This window comes from Phyllostomus discolor, chromosome 1 (assembly GCF_004126475.2).
Source record: "Phyllostomus discolor isolate MPI-MPIP mPhyDis1 chromosome 1, mPhyDis1.pri.v3, whole genome shotgun sequence".
Lineage (NCBI taxonomy): Eukaryota > Metazoa > Chordata > Mammalia > Chiroptera > Phyllostomidae > Phyllostomus > Phyllostomus discolor.
This window is the reverse complement of record NC_040903.2, coordinates 178458104-178476139: the sequence shown is the minus strand read 5'-3', so window position 1 is coordinate 178476139 and position 18036 is coordinate 178458104. Positions and strand designations below refer to the sequence as shown.

Genomic DNA, 18036 nt, shown 5'->3' with positions numbered 1-18036 from the left:
CTGCAAGCCTGAAGTCCATTGTAAAAGCAGTCAACCTGCTGGCTGCTTTTCCAAACAAAATGTCACATTCTTCAAGTTGCTGTGATGAGATGACCCTTTTCTCTCAGTTCTGCTGTTCACTTAACAGTCTTTCACATGCATTTCTATGTATGTTGCAATATAATCTTTAGATCTGTTATTAATAACTACAAGATTATACATGTAGTCACATTACCATCTAACCACTCCTCCATTGTTGATATGTAGGCCACTTTCAGTGTCTGGTCTGATAAACATTTCTGCTATCAAACTTTCCCTACAATTGATGGTTCTTCCTTTGCACTTTTCCCTTAGAAGTTCTCAAAAAGGGATTATTGGGTTGTAGGGTTGGCCAGACTAAACCAATTTACCCTTACCACCAATGCTGCAGAGTTATAGTTATGCTATTGGTTTTTATTTTTTAAATATTTAAAGAATGAACTCCATCAAACATATGAGGAAGACATAATAGCAATCCTACACATACTTCTTTGGAAAATATAGGAGGAAGAAACATTTCCCAAATCATTTTATGAGGCCACTGTACCCTTAATACCAAAACCAGATGAGGGCATTTCAAGAAAAGAAAGTGAAAGACAAATATCCCTCATGAGCACAGGTATAAAAATCCATAGCAAAATTATTATTAGCACATCAAATCCAGCAATACAATGTAATATAAAAGGAGTAATATACTGCTCTTTCTTGAGTTATCAATTTGGACATTATCTACAGGCTTCCTATTATGACAGATGAGAATTTTGCTCACTTGCACCATTGTTCCCTCTGTTTCCCCTTTCTCCTCCCCCCAAATCACTGCCTTCAAGTTTTATTAATTTCATATTCACTGTTCCAGTTGTTATGACTATGTAAATATTACTTACAGCTGAACATTGTACCATGTTAGGATTTCCTTTTGTACTTTTTCTACAAATTAATATTTGCCTTGCTTTTTAAATTCGCTTAATATTCTTTAACCTGTCCTGGCTGGCATGGCTCAGCTGGTTGGGTGTTGTCCCATAAAGTGAAAGGTCTCGTTTGATTCCCGGTCAGGGCACATGCCTGAGTTGCGGGCCTGGCCCTTGGCTGGGGTGTGTGCAAGAGGCAAACAATCTATGTTTCTCTAGAAGCGTCCATGTTTCACTCCCTCACCCCCTACCTTCCCCTCTCTCTGGATAAATAAGTCCTTAAAAATTATATTCTTAAACCCTATTACTAACTTTCTCACCCTTTCTAATAGCCTCTCAATGTACTTTTCCACAGGATAATCACAGCAGATAATCTATTCATTTTGGGGGAGCAGGAAACTTCCTGCCTTTAGAACCGCATTCTCCCTCTGCCTGGCCTGTTGTGCCTGAAGCGTCTTATCCAGCTGTCTTCCTGGAACTTCCCTCTGCTTTCGTCCTTGGAATCCTACTATGTTTCTCTGTGGTTGGAGTCACTACTTCGTGGATCTTCCGTCTTTCTCTTTCTAAGTTTACTTTCTTATTTTGGCCAGCACTTTCATTTCCAATCCTTCAAAAAGATGGCACAGTCACAGAGAAGTCTAGACTACAGGCATTTCTAAAGATATCCCATCCCCCCGATCCTCATCTCTCCCTGGCATCCCGCAGTTGGGATCCCCTTATTGTTCCTGGGGGTGACACTAAATTCCCAAAGAAGGCCATGAGGTCACCCTGGTGGAGGACTCCAGAGTACATTCGTCCCCCACCTCTTCATACTAGTGGAAGGATTGCATTCCACCCGCCCTAGAAGGGGCCCCTCTGCTGAGCTGAGTGACAGCCCAGTGGGCTTCAGAGGAACAGTCATAGCTCTGAGTGAGCCCACTGACATGGAGACCCCAAGGAAGACCACCCAGCTACTCAGGGAATGAAGATGTGCATTGCTGAGCCCCTCCCACCTTGATTTGGGACAGAAATAAAGCAAGTGTCCTTGCTCAGTGTCCTGCCTAGACCTGCATGTCTAGGTCTGGGAAGCTGACATCTTCAGGAGCACAAATCGCACGAGACCTGCCCAGCTGGCTGAGAGTCCAGGAGGCCCAGACTGGGTCTTGTCCAGCTCCTCTGGAGCACTGTTTATGAGGAAAGGAAGTGGGGATACAGTTTGTTTGAAGTTCAATGGCCTAATCTCATGGTGGAGGAGAATGAGGCCCAAGAGAAAAGCTGAAATACTACTTCCCTCCCAGGTTAAGGTTGGGCTTATGCATGATTCCTCTAAAGGGACAGCTTGTCTTTGAGCTAGAATCCAAGCTCTTAAAGGGGACCCTTAAAGGCAGTAAAGAATGAGAGAGAATGGGGCCCCTTCCCTCCATTACCGTTCCCGCTCTCCCCCAGAGCTTGGCCATGATACCATTTACCACCCCTTGGGAAACACACACTATAAAGTGAAGTGAATTCCTTAGCCTTGCCAGCATAAGCTACAGCTTTAAGAATGTCTACTTTAGCCCAAAGGTTCTGGCCAGACACCCAGACTCTTCCAAAGCTTTTAAGTTTGTTTGTCAAATATTTTCATATTTATTTAAGATGGTATAAGGCAGGGGGCATGATGATGACAACCCTCAACATGCCTGGCTCTTGAGTCACGCTGTTCTGATCTGGATGGGTTGCTGTCTGCGCCTGGAATGCAGCTGTCGTCCAGTCACTTTCCTTCACCTCCTCCTGCAAGGTCCTCTTGTTCCCTGCTGGGTCAGGTCCCCAGTCTTCTCTGTTTCATGGGATCTGCTTTGATAGTTCACTTGTTTTTGGTGGAGGGCACACTCCAGGAGGCTTCCTGGGAAAGAGTGTGTGAGAGGTTAAAAGAGAGCAAGAGAGAGGGAGAGAGAGGGAGGGGAACTGAGACTTTGCCCTTGCACATTTAAAAAGTATTTTCTCTCCACACTTACTTAATATTTTGTTTGTTTTTGGTGAAAAATAATATTTCTTCAGAATTTTGGAGGCATTTTTAAGTGCCTTCTATCTCTTAGTGCTGTTAAGAAGTCTTTTGTCATTCTACTTTCTGCTTCTTGGTGAAGTTCTGTTTCTTTTTATTTCCAGAAGCTTCTAGCACCCTCTCTTTACTCACAGCATTCTGAATTATGAAAATCATGGGCCTTGCTTTTCATGCATTATTCTGGCACTGGGTGGCCCATTTCTGTCTGAGAAAAAAAAATTTTTTTGAATTGTTTTGCTATTGATTTCCTATCCTTTGTTTTCTCTATTTTCTCTTGTCCTGGGCCTTCTAGTATGTGGACGTCTGACTCCGTGATCCTCTTGTTTTCTTACAGTGTCCTGTTCTTATTTCACAGAGGAACAGCTTTCCTGTTGCCATCCTCTCTGAGGATATTAATGTTTTTTTTTTAATGTTCTCTTCACTCTCCATAGTTTTTTTTCTTTCTTTTGAGTTGCTTTCTTTCTGTTTGTTTTGGTCTCTAACTTTCTTATGTGAGACTTCCATGGGCAGATAGAATCTCCAGCTATATGCCCATGGTTTAGAGTAGGAAACCACTAGAAACTCAGAGCCTCATTGTTGGGCAATCTGGCTGGGCCATTTGCTGGGGAAACCTCATCTTTAGCTCTTTTCTCCTGAGCTTCCACTAACAAAGTCTTCCAATATTTTGCCTAAAGAGCAAAGTCAGGCTGCCAGCTTTCCCCGAACCTAGTGTGGTAAGGGGGTTGGGGAGTCTCAGTGTTCAATGCTTAGTACGTATGTAGTACTCAGTATGTACCCTGCTTTTGGAATGGAATCCATAATCTCAACTGTACCAGATGTCCTCTATTTTGTCCTCCCTGGAAAACAAAACTCCAGCCTTCTACTGAATAGGGGAAAGGTATCCCCTACTGGACTAGACCAGGGGAGAGGGTCTAGGGGTTTTTTTCCCAAACAGGTTTTTCCACACTCCTTTCCTCCCATTTCCATACAGGTCTTAACTGCTGGTTCCTGAGGCTTCTGAGGAATCTTTGGGGTAAATTGGTTCATCCTCACTCTCCTACCCTGGGCTTAGCGTTCAGCTTTCTAGGATCTGTTGTCAGCTATCATTTATCGGACTGCTCTCTGGATTCCAAAGTGTGTTATCTCTTTTCTCCATTCTCTCCGAATAGTTCCTCTTCCCTCAGTGTTGTTCTAGTCAGATTTGCGGAGGGAGTGAAATCACATGGGTTGTTCAGCCCACCATCTTAATCCAGAAGTCCTTTGAAACACTCTTTTCAGTTGGCTTCAGTGACGCTGTCTCCCGAGTGATGTCTTAGTTCACATGATACTCAACCCCAGGCTCCTGCTGGTCCCTCCAAGTTTCTGGGCCTCTGGATTTTGACCTCCTCCTCTCCTGTGCTCACTTTGCAAGTGGCTGCATCTGTCTGGGGGCTCTAAGTGCCATCAGGAGGCTTATGCTTTCCACATTTATATTTCCAGCCAGGCCTCCTTTCTGCATTCAGAACTGCATGCTTAGATTCCCCAAAGCATCTCAGAGTATCCACCCTCCCTTCCTCACAAGCCAAACCCCATCCCATTCCCTGCCCCAGCATTCTTCTCAGTAAAAGGTCCAACACGAACCAGCTACTCAAACTAACCCTGTGGTCAGCCTTGTTTGCTCTTTTTCTCCCATCCAATCCCTCAGAAAATCCTGAAGACTCTATTTTTAAAATATAGCCTAAACCTGGCCACATCTTATCATTTAACTACTGAGTCTGAAGTAGTGAAGCAGAGGAGCTTTCTGGAACACTCTGTATAAGACAGCACCCCTTCCAGCACAGCTCCCTCCTACGTGTGTGTACATCCGTTTCCAGTCCAACACCACAGAACAGATTCTGCTTTGCTTCCTTTCCATATTTATAACTCCCTTCTTCTGCAGTGAAGAACCTGGCTCCTAACATCAGCAGCTTAAAAGAATCTCAGAGGTAGAGTCCGAGGCGCTGGCATTTCAGAGAGGAAATGGAGTGATAAACAAGTGAAGTGAGTGGCAAGCCCAAGACAACACTAGGGAGTGTGCACAGAGTTCTCACATTTGGGAATTGTGGAAGAAGTGTGCTCAGCCTTAGAGGAGCATTGATGATATGCTGCTCTAATTTAATTTAAATGATCTTTTTAAATCATTCCTCTTGGGAAATGTTCTTAGAGACTAAATTTGCCTGGGATTGATAACCTTACTTTAATAGTTAATTCATTAAATAATCAAAATATATTCCCTTTTTCTGGACAGAAAGTGGAGGCTGGGGAAAAGCATTTCCCCTGAAATGTTCCCTTCTTAGTTGTCTTTTCCCAGACAGGCGAGATTTTCTAGCGTCTGTGCCTCTCTGCCATGGAATAAGGAAGAGAATTTGGAGGGGAGCTGCCAGAACCCCATGGCCCTGGTGCTGGTGAAGAAATGCTCCAGCTTGTCTTCCGGGAAGTGGCCCCTTTCATGTTGTCCCCCTGTCCAAGCAGCCTCTTATCTGCTTGAAAGGATTTCCTAAACATCTGGTCTGTGACCACAGTGACCTTGCAGCCCCTCCCAGAGACTGGAAGTGACTTTTTTTGGTCACTTTAACACAACTACTCAGGAGTTTCCTCCCTGCCTTACTTCTTAGTTCTGGCTGAAGACCACAACAGCATTGTTTAACGTTTGATTCGTAAAAACACTAGGTCCAGCTGGTGGGTGGGAGTGTCTGAAAATAAATGTACACTTCCTGTGGCCCCTCTCACTCACTGCCTAATTAAAAAAAAAGAAAATCTCCCCCAAGAGGTGATGTTTTTTCTAATTCACACAAAGGACCCGCTGGGGCTACTGGTTGCCTGGTTATATATAAGCTCAAAGTCAGAGATGTGCTGGGAACAGTGGCATCAAGTTTAGATGCTGTGAAAGAAGACAGGCAGAAAGATGAGAGGGTGGTGGTGCAGCTAGCTGGCAGGGAGGAGCAGTGTGGGGAACAGACCGGGCTGCCTACATGGGTTTTTAATTATTGTTAACTTCTGTAATGTGGTGTGCAATGTAAACATCTTCCCTGTCTTCAGCAAAATCTTCATTACCTTAAAAAAAAATCCTGCCTAGGGAGCCTGGAGGAACCATGTGCCCACACAGAAGATGAGTTCTGCTGCAGGGCCATGAGTTTGGGGCAACTTGAAAAAACAAACAGCGTATTTTATGCTGTATGTTAACTAACTTTCCACCAACAAAAAGCTGCTTCTAGAAGTGGAGTTCAAGTGACCAGGCAGGTTCCCAGCGGTGTCACAGATATTTGAGACCTCTCGTCATAAATACTTGTTGAAGCCCCTGTGGGTGTCCACGGTCCCTCCCTGTGGAAGCAGATGTTTGCCTGCTGCCCCTGGAGCTCGGCAGTGTGCCCGTCACGGGTTCCTTACACTCGGACGTAGGGAATGACGTTTCGATGAGTTCGATGACTGTATGTGTCACTCTGGACTTTTCACTATTTAAGCCTGTGTTCATGCTGCTTCTTCATTTTTACTAGGGTGCCGGAACATCTTGTGAAGAGCATCACTTGGCAGACATTGCAAGCTGTAAATTTTTGCCATAGACACAATGTAAGTCTCATGATTTCCCTTGAAAAAATCAGAAGGCTGCCCATAAGCTGAGGTGGAGCCTTTGTTCAAAGTGTATGTTGTGCTTTTGTGGACAGAATTTTTCATCCAAATCTTCTTAAGCCTGGTTGGGGTACGTAGAGGCTAAAAATGCCAATCCAACTATTCCTCCTTGTTCAGGTGACATAAAGGATGCATTTTTACGATTTTTCAGAAAGTAGTTACGCTGATCAGAAGCTACTCAGTTTTCAGGTGGCATCCCATTCACTTAGAGTTTGTGTGGGTCTGCTACCTTCCCAAGGCTCTGAAATTGGGGAGGGGAACCCCACATCACTCGTGCCTGTTCAGATGCAGTAGGCGGAGTTCCAGGCACGATGCCTCAGTGCTAGTGTCTGCTTTGCTGAGATATGAGTGCCAGGTCTGGAACGAACCAGCCCAGCGGGAAGCCTATGACACTCCCAGCCACTGCAAGGCCTGGCAGAGGCAGTGGACCAGCTGCTGTGACTTCACAGATGCTGGGAGCCTGTTGTCCCCTCCTGTAGAACACTGCCCACTCCCTGCACACAGCGGCCAAGTCCCAACGTTAGAGCTTCATTGTGGCCACGAGGGTCCTCTGACTGCAATGGGCCTGAAAACTCACCTTGGAGCTCTTCCGAAATGGTTTTTCCCTAAGCTGCCTTCCAGGAAGGAGAAAAAATGGCAGTAGTCAGCACTTCTCCCTACTGAGTCTCCACCTTGCTGAAGGCTACAGTCCTTGTCAAAATGCATGTAGAGCAGGGGGCATGGACACTTTATACTGCTATTTACTACCAGTGAGAGTTAGCACTCTCCTGAGGGTAGGCATTAGGATGGGGGAGCCAGAGAGACTGCATTAAGGCTCTGGGGTGGGGAGGGGTTGGGAGAAATAGAGACACTAAAGACAAATGCACCACAGTTCCCTGAGGGGCCCCTGACTGCTCTGTTTGTGCTGATGGAGAAAGGGTGTGGCAACTTTTAAAGAATTCCCAGAACAGAATAGGAGCACATTCTTGCTTACAAGTCCTTCTGACCATCTGTCATCATATCTATGGGTGTGCCCATTTATAGTAATATGTGAAGCCAGTGGTAAAAGAGTAGAGATCTCAGGGCCATTAGTTGCTGAGAACCAGATAGATTGTAATAAAATAATTCAGAAATTGTCTCCCCAATTATTTTCCAGAGGAATTAATACCCTTTGGGAACACTGACACTGATCTCTCACCCTGAAGGTCCCTTGGAGTGAGTGCTAGGCCAGACCCAAGAAGAACCTCTGTCCTCTTTCCAAATTCCGGAAAGTCAAGAATACCCCCAGGGTTTCAGCTGCGAGCCAAAGAGGGTCCCTCCTTGCGGGATCCCACATTCTCCTCCAGAGAGGAAAACGCTTGGAAGAAGGGAAGATTATTTGGAACCCTGAAAAATTATTTAAGCCAACCCTTTTTATATGATTGTTAATTAGGTTGTTGATTTGTTCTTTGCCAGGAAAATTATATTATGAGAAAATCATGTGAGGATTCTTAAACATTCTTCTAACATCCCTTTGTTAAACAACGTCTGCTGTGGTTTGGAAAGCACAAGTGATTTGAGTCTAAACTATGGCGAGGATGTAGCTCTAAAACCCTTGATGTGTGTGGGACAGAGCTGACATCTAGCGACTCTCTCCAGAGGGTGAGCGCTACCTCCTCTTGTTTATCTTGTCAGGACAGATGTCAGAGCTGGAAGGGAGGTCTCTCAGCAAGTAAGCTCGTGGTCCCCGCCCTTCTCTTTCCCAGCTTATCTCAGCAGGCCCAGGGCTTGTCCTGTTTACCAGGCAGACTGTGTCTTGCTCTGTTAAACAACTGAGTGGTGAATCCTGCTTATGCACCAGCTTGCAGCTCCAGCAGTCACGGTGCAGGCTGCGTCCAGAACCTTTCAACGTTTCCCTTTCACCTAGCGTTGCCAGACTAAATACGTGCCAAATACCACATGAGGCATACGTACACCAAAAAATTGTTTAACTAAAATGTAAGTTTACCTGGGTTTCCTTGTTTGTATTTTGGGCCCTTCAGGAATTTGGAATGATTGAGGCTATGATAGGTAGGGTACTCGATTTATTTCATGCTGCTGTTTTGCAAGTTTTGGTACTTTGCAGCTTTTTATCCAAAAGGCCAGTGAGAGGGTCAAATGATTTCTCAATTATTTGCTAATTATTCATGTGTTTTATTTATCCCGTATATTATAGTTGCTCTTTAATAATCTATTTTGGCTCTGTGTTTGTGACTAGTGCATACATAGAGATGTGAAGCCGGAAAATATCCTCATCACCAAACATTCAGTGATTAAGCTTTGTGACTTTGGATTCGCTCGGCTTTTGAGTGAGTATTCATGTTTCTCTTAAGTATAAAAGATGAAAAATTCTTTATATAATAAAAGATCTAAGTGTTATAGAAAGCTAGTTCTTGTATATTTAGGGCCTAAGCTTGTAGTTACTGAAAACATGTAGACACATACAGTGGTGTAAAAATGTATGCTATATATAAAGTATACCACAGTGAAGTGGTTATTAAAAAATATGTTACCCTCCTGGTTTCTACCATTTTTTGTACTATTTTAGGAAAGCAGTTTTCATCTGTGGCTGCAGACTAGAATCGCATGGGGAACTACAACTATAGAAACTATACTGATCACCCCCCACCCCTCCACCCAGGGACTGTGGTTTAATCGAACTAGGGTGGGGCCCAGCTTCAGTACTTGAAAAATTCTATCTTCTAAGTGATTTTAATGTACAAGTTGTACTGAGAACCACTGACTTAGAAAAGCCACATATGGGGCACAAACTAGATAGATGTCTTAGGTCTTCCCCCTCCTGGTTTTGATCCCACATTTCCACTGCTCTCTCTCTGTTTCCCACGTCCCATCACTGGCCAGCTGGACCGAGTGACTACTACACAGACTACGTGGCTACCCGGTGGTACCGCTCCCCGGAGCTGTTGGTGGGGGACATGCAGTATGGCCCTCCAGTAGATGTTTGGGCAATCGGCTGTGTGTTTGCGGAGCTGCTGTCAGGGGTGCCTCTGTGGCCGGGCAAATCTGATGTGGATCAGCTCTACCTGATCAGAAAAACCTTGGGTAAGTGGGGTCTCTGTCCTGCCTTTTGGGGAACTGGATAGTGTTACCCATGTCAGTGCAGAGCAGAGCCAAGTTCCTAGTCTCACCTAATGCCCTTTACAGTTGCGAAGGGGGGGGGTACTCTCAAAAGAAAAATGGCTCCATTAACAGTGTCCACATTTGTTTTAATAAAAATAATCCACAACTTTGAGTAGGTATTAATTGTCCAAAAAGACAGATTCTCTCTTTGACATAGTTTGGATCAAGTTAAACTCTGAATAATGATCATAGCAACAATACAAACATACATTTCTACAAGAGCTTAGCAGTTTAGAGGATGCTGGTATATTTTATTTCATTTACCATGATGTGAGAATTCATTTGTTGGTTGTCCTTGACTCCAGCCTGCCAGGCTAATTTGGATTATTCAGACCCTGCAGAGAAAGATTCTCACCCTTCTACATGGCAGGAAGAAAGTGTAGTCTTGCTTTCTCACCCCAGAGCCACTTCCTTTCTATCTCCTCTTGGAGTGGAGGGGCGGAGGGGAGAAGGAGAGGGAGAAGGAGAGGGACAGGTGAAAAGACACATAAGCAGTGACTGTCCTCTTCAAAGGTGAGGGAATTTAGCTACTACTCCCCAGAGCACCCCAAATTAAAGAGAACTTGTCCTCTTGTAAACACGTGTGGCCCCTGCTGTCACCACGTCTTTTACTGTCCTCCCAAATTTACTGTAAGCTGCCTGAGGGCGGGATCATGACTTTATTTCTACATGTCCACCATCAGTGTCTGCACATAGGAGGTAGTAAATATTTGCTGATGGCTTTTGTTGAGTGACAAGTAAGAGACCTGGGAACCTTTCCAGGGGCACTGAGCCTCCCTTTGCTAAAATCCTCTGGTGATTTTAGGACACCCTCTCCATGTTCCCCAACTCCAATGGAAGAAGGTTATTCAGATACAGGTACAGTTCTCACGTTGAAGTTCACGAGGTCTGGGGTAAGGTACCAGAGAGTATATTTTGGCTGCTTGTCCGAAATGGGGTGGGATAGCAGCTTTGTGATTTGAGTGACAGGTAAATTTCCAAACCAAATTGGTAAAAGTAGACAACTGGATACCCTGGGGTAAGAACTCCAGCCCAGTCCAACAGCAGCATTCCTGGGGGCCTGGCATAGCGGTGTTTGCTGTTCACTCTGCCCTGGGAAGTGGGCCTGGGTGTGCCTTAGGGATGCCCGTTTCTGAGTACCCCCTTGTATTCTCTGAGCAAAATTCCTCTTCAAGTGTACTACCCCTAGAATTTTACATGAGGGCGATTTTAGCTGCTTTGGTTGAAATGTGGGCAGAGTGAGCCGCACATAATCCCCAGAATACAGAAATGCTCCTTTTGTTTTGTTGCTTCACATTGTAAGTACTTTTAAATAGTAGGTAAAACAGGATTTTTCAGGTGGTCGCTACCTGGTGAAACAAGGAAAGGTAGTTCCAGGCTAGAAATGGGTTCCTTCTAGCTAGACCTCCCATGATTCCCCTTCCCACCTCTCGCCTTCTCTCTCCCTTTCTTCCTCCTCCCTTCCTCCTTCCCCTCCCCTCTCCTTCCCTTTTCCTTCTTTCCTTCCTGCCTGCCTGCCTTTTTTCCTTCCTTAAATATTTTTTGAGTGCTTGTTATGTGTCAGGCACTGTGCTAACCTGAGGCCAACCCATCTTTTTGTCTTAACCCATCAAGATTCATTCAGTTAACATGATTTTGATTTGTAGTTATTGCACTTTTGCTATTAAAAAGGGGGGTTATTTGATTTGTGTGAGTGTACTTCTGAGCTGTTCAGTTTGGATTACTTAAGTACACTCCGAGCCTTGAGGGGCAAGAACCTCACAGCCCTCTGTTTCTGTGCACGCCTCCTGTGTGCCTAACAGCGCTTTCCACACTGTAGGCCTCAGTACAGGTTGCTGAGGCTGCCTCAATGCCTCTTCCTCTGATTGGGACGGCAGACTGTAGCCTTCGTAGGTGCAGGCACAGACGGACACTGAAGCAGCAGAAGGGAAACCACAGATTAGTACTTGCTAACCCATCTCATTTTACTTCTTTCTTCTGTCCAAAGGAGATCTCATTCCTAGGCACCAGCAAGTGTTCAGCACCAATCAGTACTTCAGTGGGGTGAAAATTCCAGATCCTGAAGATATGGTGAGTGACCCATTTTGGAAGGAATTCTGCATGTGAGGGTTACCAGGGTGTTTAAATGGTGATCATTCCATTTACATGGGGAGTTGCAGGCTAACTAGGTTTTGGTAGTTACTTTCCTGAGCCCCATGACCCAGTCTGCCCTGGAAGGTCAGTCTAGGAGTGGAAATAAACTGGGGCTCAGGCAAGTGAGTAACTACCAAAACCTAGTTAGCAGAGGTTAGTGAGCATGGTGGACAGGAATGCAGAGTGCCTGCCCTGACCTCACCTGTCCTTCATCATTTTCAGCAGTTGAAGCGCAGAGCCAGTCAGCTTTAGACAATGACTCATCCAGGAAAATCCAGCATTGCCCAAATCCCCTGTTCTAGTGAGCTGTCACTCCCCGGACCATGGCGGGAAATGGTGATGAACTTGCGTGGCCACCTCACTCTGGTGCCTATCCTCTGTGGCCAGCGTGGGGAACATACTCATTTAAAAAAAACAACTGAAAAATTAAAAATATACATACCCTGCCCTGGCTGGGCTGGCTCAGTGGGTTGAGTGCCGGCCTGTGAACCAAAGGGTACCAGGTTCAATTCCTAGTCAGGGCACATGTCTGGGTTGTGGGCCAGGTGGCCCCCAGTAGGGGATGCATGAGAGGCAACTACACATCAATGTTTCTCTCCCTCTCTTCCCTTCCTTCCTTTCCTTCTCTAAAAATAAATAAATAAAATCTTAAAAAATATATATGTATACCCTTAGTCTACTTTCAAGAATTTATTCTAGTCCTGGCTGGCGGAGCTCAGTGGATTGAGCTCAGGCTGCGAATCAAAGTGTCTCAGGTTCGATTCCCAGTCAGGGTACATGCCTGGGTTGCAGGCCATGACCCCCAGCAACTGCACATTGATGTTTCTCTCTCTCTCTCTCTCTGTCTCCCTCCCTTCCCTCTCTAAAAAATAAATAAATAAATAAATAAATAAATAAAATATTTTAAAAAAGAAATCTAATGAAAGGCATAAAGGAGTAACATTCTTTAATAGAAATCATTTCCCTTCGTGCCCCGTCAGTAGAGGATTAAATAACTTATGGTCTAGCCTTACAGTAGAAATACCATGTAGCCAGTAAAATAGATTTTTATGTATTCATCTGAAAAAAGTTCACAACATATTGCTAAATGAAAAAAATACTTATAAAACAGTATATATAATTTGACATAATTTTAACAACTATTTACTACACAATGTATATATATATATAAATATATATGTATAAAATAATATGACAACCTTTGAAAAATCATGAAAAGCTTTTACATTTGTGAAACAAGTGGTCACAAGATAAATACAAAAATGTTAACAGAGTATATCTCTCATGGTGGGGTCATATTTTTCTTTATGGTTTTTGAATATTTTTTATGTCTTCTAATGGACCTGTATAATAATCAAAAACATTTCAGACAACAATTAAGATTTATGAAATCCTTTGTTTCTACTGTCTAAGAGAAGTATTTCATATGGAAACTAACCCTCCCATTGCTCAGTTTCCACGTGGAGGTTCTGTCAAGTTCCATCTGAGCTGTCTGTTCCCTTAGCCCCTTGGCTTGTCTCACAGTGAACGTTTCCTCTTCCCATTCCTGCAGCCACCAGCAAGGGGAAAAGTGGGGCATGCTGGGAGCACGCTGGGACAGAGAGGCAGGAATGACGCCTGGCATATGGGAGGTGACCCAGCTGGCTCCCTAGTGACCTGGACATCCCCAGTTCCACACTGAATATCCCTTAGGATTTCCTGTTTGCTTGTGTACCAGTGAAGCCTCAGAAACAACCCAGGTTTCATAAATGTAAAAGCTTTCCATGGTTTCCCAGAGGTTGTCCTGCAGGGGATTTCCTGTTGACAGAAACACAGGAAGCAGCAGTGGAAGGGATGTGCTGGTTCAAAATCTGTGCCTGAGTCCCTCTGCTGGTTGGTAACCCTACCGGAGGGAGGCCTGCTAGCTTCTGGGGCCGGGAAAACTGGCTAAGCAGGCAGGAAGGGCCATCGTATCCCATCCCAGGCACTGAGCTGAGACAGCAGAGCCCAGTGTCAGCAGTGTCGTGTCAATCCCCAGCCGTGCTCAGAGGCAGCACCCAGAAATGGCAAGAGAAATATTTGAGCGAGCGATTTTCAACTGTTTTCATCTCATGGCACACATAAACTCATTACTAAAATTCTGCAGCACACCAAAAAATGTATTTTTTGCTGATCAGACAAAAAATAGGTTTATTTTGACTTATTCACACTGGATGTCTATTGTTGCATTGACTATTGTCATTTTTTTAGTCGACATTCCAAGGGAAAAGAGGTCAATGACACTGACTAAATAGCTATTCCATGTTTTTAAAATTCTTGCAGCACACCAGTTAAAAATCACTGATTTGATCTACGGCCATGAGTGGTTAGGAGAGGGCCTGGTCTCAAGGGCTAATACAGTCTGCTTTAGGATTTTTTTTCCTCCTTGTGTATCACAAGGAATTCCAAAACTGAGGCTCTTGTCTCTTACTCTGATAAGAGACTAATAAGTACACATTTGGGAGTTGGTGGTCGTTGTCTGGCTCCCTGTTTAAACCACACAGCACCAGGGGTCCTGTTTCATTCGGCGAGTCTGGGCAGCCACTCCAGCCTCCAGCTTGCACACTGCCCTCTTCATACACCCAACACAGCCGGTTGTTCGTTTCACTCAGCTTGGCTGGCCCTCATTTTCTCAGCTCCCCTCTCCGATTAGCCTCTTTGTCAGTGGTGTATCTCACGAACTGGCTTGCCTGTTTGTCTGTCTGACATTGGGCATTTCTTCCACTTCATCTTGTTTGTTATTTCTCATTGTCTCCAGCACGTAACTGGAACAAAATAGTCTTACATGGCCAAAGGGAGTTTTGAGGGATATCTGCTTGGGAGACACTTCAAACAGTAGGAAGATCAGGGAAACAGCAGGCTCTTGTGGGAGGAGACAACAGTGTTTATCTCAGAAAACCAAGAAGCATCTGTTCACATGGGTAACCAAAAAAAAAAAAAAAAAAATCTATTTCGAAGCTCTGTTTTTGTGAATGTCAGTAAATGCAAAATTGGGCCCCTTTATATAAAAGCCAAAATTAGTGCCAAAAATTATTCTGAGGCATGACAAGTTATATAAATTGTGGCAGAAAAAAAGGGAATAACAAATTGCTCAATGAATTTGCTTGTTTGTTTTACTAGTGTTTTCTCATGATTTGCTACCTGCATCAGTTATTCAGGAATTGAAGGGAGTGGTTCGGAAGAAGATTTGGGAAATCCATCTGGAGGTGGGGAGAGAAGGAGCTTGTGAAACAGGCATAGGGAGGCTGCTGCCGGTGAGAGGTCTGGTGGGCAGAGGGTGGAGGAGGCAAGGCAGGTGCCAGGAAGATGCCGCTCTCACTCAAAAGAAATGCAATCTGAAGTAACCTCATATTTGAATACATGCTGTAAGTAAAAACCCCTTTTCTTTATTTTTTTCAACAGGAACCACTTGAATTAAAATTTCCAAACATTTCTTATCCTGCCCTGGGGCTCTTGAAGGTAAATCCGTGGCTTTTCCAGCAGCTGTTCTCATGGGGGAATCCACAGATTGAAAAGTGTTCCTTTCAGAATTCTTCTCCTTTGAAAAGTATAAATGTTTTCAGTTTTTAAAGTGGGTCACATTCTATTACAGTAAAAACATCTGCAAGTGTTTTTCACTTTAAATAAAGTTAACATTGTATTTGACTTCTAAATTTACACAAAATAGAAATTTCAGAGGAGTGGTGTTTGTTTTAAAAAAGGACCCTTTTCTTCAAAAAATGTTTAACCATGGGATTCTTTTAAAGAGTCAACTCCCTGGTATACTTGAAGAAGGTTTTGATTTTAAAATTTATATAAATATACATTTTCAAAATTATATAGATCTTATGTGAATGAGGTAATATTAAAATATTTACAAATTACTGTCAATGTCCCACCCATTTCAAAAAGTATTGACTACCTTTGCTGATGTATTTATAACATTTAAAAAGTGAGACAGTTCCTTGGGGTATGGGGTCATGAGAAGTAATCAATCCAGTATTTGCCCTATGGAAAGCTCCCTGGCAAAGCAAAGAGTTAAGAATGGTGTAATATAAAGGGATGTATATTATGCCTCTCCTTCTATGCAGACACATGTATGCTTGTAATGCTTAGACTATTTCTGAAAGAATATACAAAAAAATATGATTTTAGAGGGGGAAATGGAAAGAGTGGTGGACTTTGCTGAATCCTGTATGCATTTTATTTTTACCATGTGTAGGTATTATTTTTTAAATTAAAAAAACCAACCTAGTTTTTACAAATATATACAAGGGACAGAATGGACTAAGTGGATAATTTAAGTTGTATCCTACTCCCTGGGGGCAGAGTAACAACTGCCTCAAGGAGAGAACAAGGTGGGGAAGATGATTTTTTTGTTACTATTTCCAGAAGCTATTTATTGTGTGGTTACCCATTTCGGAATAATCATGGAAAGAACTAAAACTATGACTGGGTTTTGTCCCTTCCTTTTCCCCCCACCTTGTTCCGAATTGACTATAAGTTTAATCTTACAAAGAAGAAAACATGACATTAATACATTAATATTATTTTTAAAAAGTGAGAAGATGGAATTCTCTCTTCTTTTAGGGCTGTCTTCACATGAATCCTGCTGAGAGACTGACGTGTGAGCAGCTGTTGCAACACCCGTATTTTGACAGCATCAGAGAAAAAGGGGGTTTGGGCAAAGATCATGACAAGCCAACAAGGAAGGCCCTAAGACAGAATCGAAAGCACCTGCCTGGGGTAAGAATGGGGGACAGCTTTACAAAAGATTCCAAGGTTGCAGTTTCAAATGACCTCAGGCCTGCCACCTAGTCTAGAGAGTGTGAATCTATACCGGTGGGGGCAACTGTGGCTTGCAGCTCCAGCACCTCGTTCCTGCCCCAGGACCCTGCTCACATGATTTACTAGCCAGGGCCCCAGAGACAGCTGCCTCCTAGGGCCTTTCCCCCTGAATCCTAAAGATGTTTTTGCCCTGCAGTTCCTGGGTGCCATGCAAGGGGCCAGGGTTTTGGGCATGCGTGAGCACAGGTCTCGCCCGAGTACCTGGAGTCACTCCACCTGAGTGTGCTTTTTGTGCTTTGGAAAATGAAACCAGATTCATCCCAGCAGCTCTTTGTCATCTTGTTTACCTTCAGCATTAATTGACATTCCAGGTTTATTCCCCCAAGGAACTGTTTTCCATCCTGATCCTCTAATTGGCAGAGTTGGCTAAGGTAAATGCAGTGAGTGATGAGTGCCTTCAGCAATAGCAGCAGAACAGTACATTTAGCCAAAGAGTAACATCCAAACTGTACACTGGGAGCCTATGAAGCATCATGATTCATGTAAAGTGGCAAAAGGGCCTTACATTAAGTGTCTTGTCAAAAGCCAAAAGCTGTGATAATTTAGGATGGACCATAACTGGAACCACAAGTAAGATGAACTGGCTGCTCCTGGTCACTTATGCAACTGCCTAGATACCCCTTAAGCTTAAATTATCTTGCCTTAGACTTTCCCTCTGCAGCCTCCACTGCACAACATGCTGAGTGGTATCTGGTGGTGTGTGTGAAGTTTGGAGGAGGGAAGAGGGTATACTGGCCATTAGGAGCAGGTGCCACATGAACTTCAGGGCCCTAAGATCAGTTTTGAAATTGAGAATGCTTTCCTCTTAATCTCTGTCATATATGACTCAGGTAGCAAAACAGGTTGGAAAAAGACCCCCCCTTCAGAGTTAGCCCTTATCTTGCTGTTTCTTTGTGATCAAGAGTAAAGGGCCTTGATGGAAATAGTTTTACTTGGAAGAATATGGGAATCCCACTAATTTGTGTATTGTTTGTAAGTACTGAAGGATTCAACTGTTTAAAAGTAATTAAAAAACCTGCTTTTCAGATATCTATGACCGTATAGTACAATAAAAAAGTATAGATGTGTGTTCTCCTTGTTTTCACATGACATTTACAATAAATTCAAACATTTCCTGGCAGCATGAAGGAATCAGTTTTGTCTTTTTAAGTAAGAAGTAAGTGGGTGAATTGCCTAAGTGCTCTGGACACCAGTTTTCTTTGCCGTAAACAAGGCATTGGCTTAAATGATCCTGTGAATATATGCTCTTCCCCAATAATGTTGACACATAGATTTTGCCTTTTTTATATTCCCTACATTTTCTTTAATGCTCATGTTTTTCTTCTTAATGTGAGGTAAGCCTCTAAAAGG

General features: G+C 43.7%; 1 protein-coding gene across 3 annotated transcripts in view; it reads left to right on the top strand.

Moving 5' to 3' along the window:
* Positions 1–18036, top strand: part of CDKL1 (cyclin dependent kinase like 1) — a 42463-nt gene that overhangs the window by 22447 nt on the left and 1980 nt on the right. For 2 of the 3 annotated variants that reach the window (XM_036009812.1, XM_028506657.2), the window contains exons 4-9: positions 6438–6510; positions 8786–8876; positions 9430–9630; positions 11696–11778; positions 15262–15318; positions 16429–16584. In XM_036009812.1, coding sequence (XP_035865705.1) covers positions 6438–6510; positions 8786–8876; positions 9430–9630; positions 11696–11778; positions 15262–15318; positions 16429–16584 — 661 coding nt within the window. The remainder of the gene's footprint in view (positions 1–6437; positions 6511–8785; positions 8877–9429; positions 9631–11695; positions 11779–15261; positions 15319–16428; positions 16585–18036) is intronic. The other variant, XM_036009817.1, reaches the window with a different exon arrangement.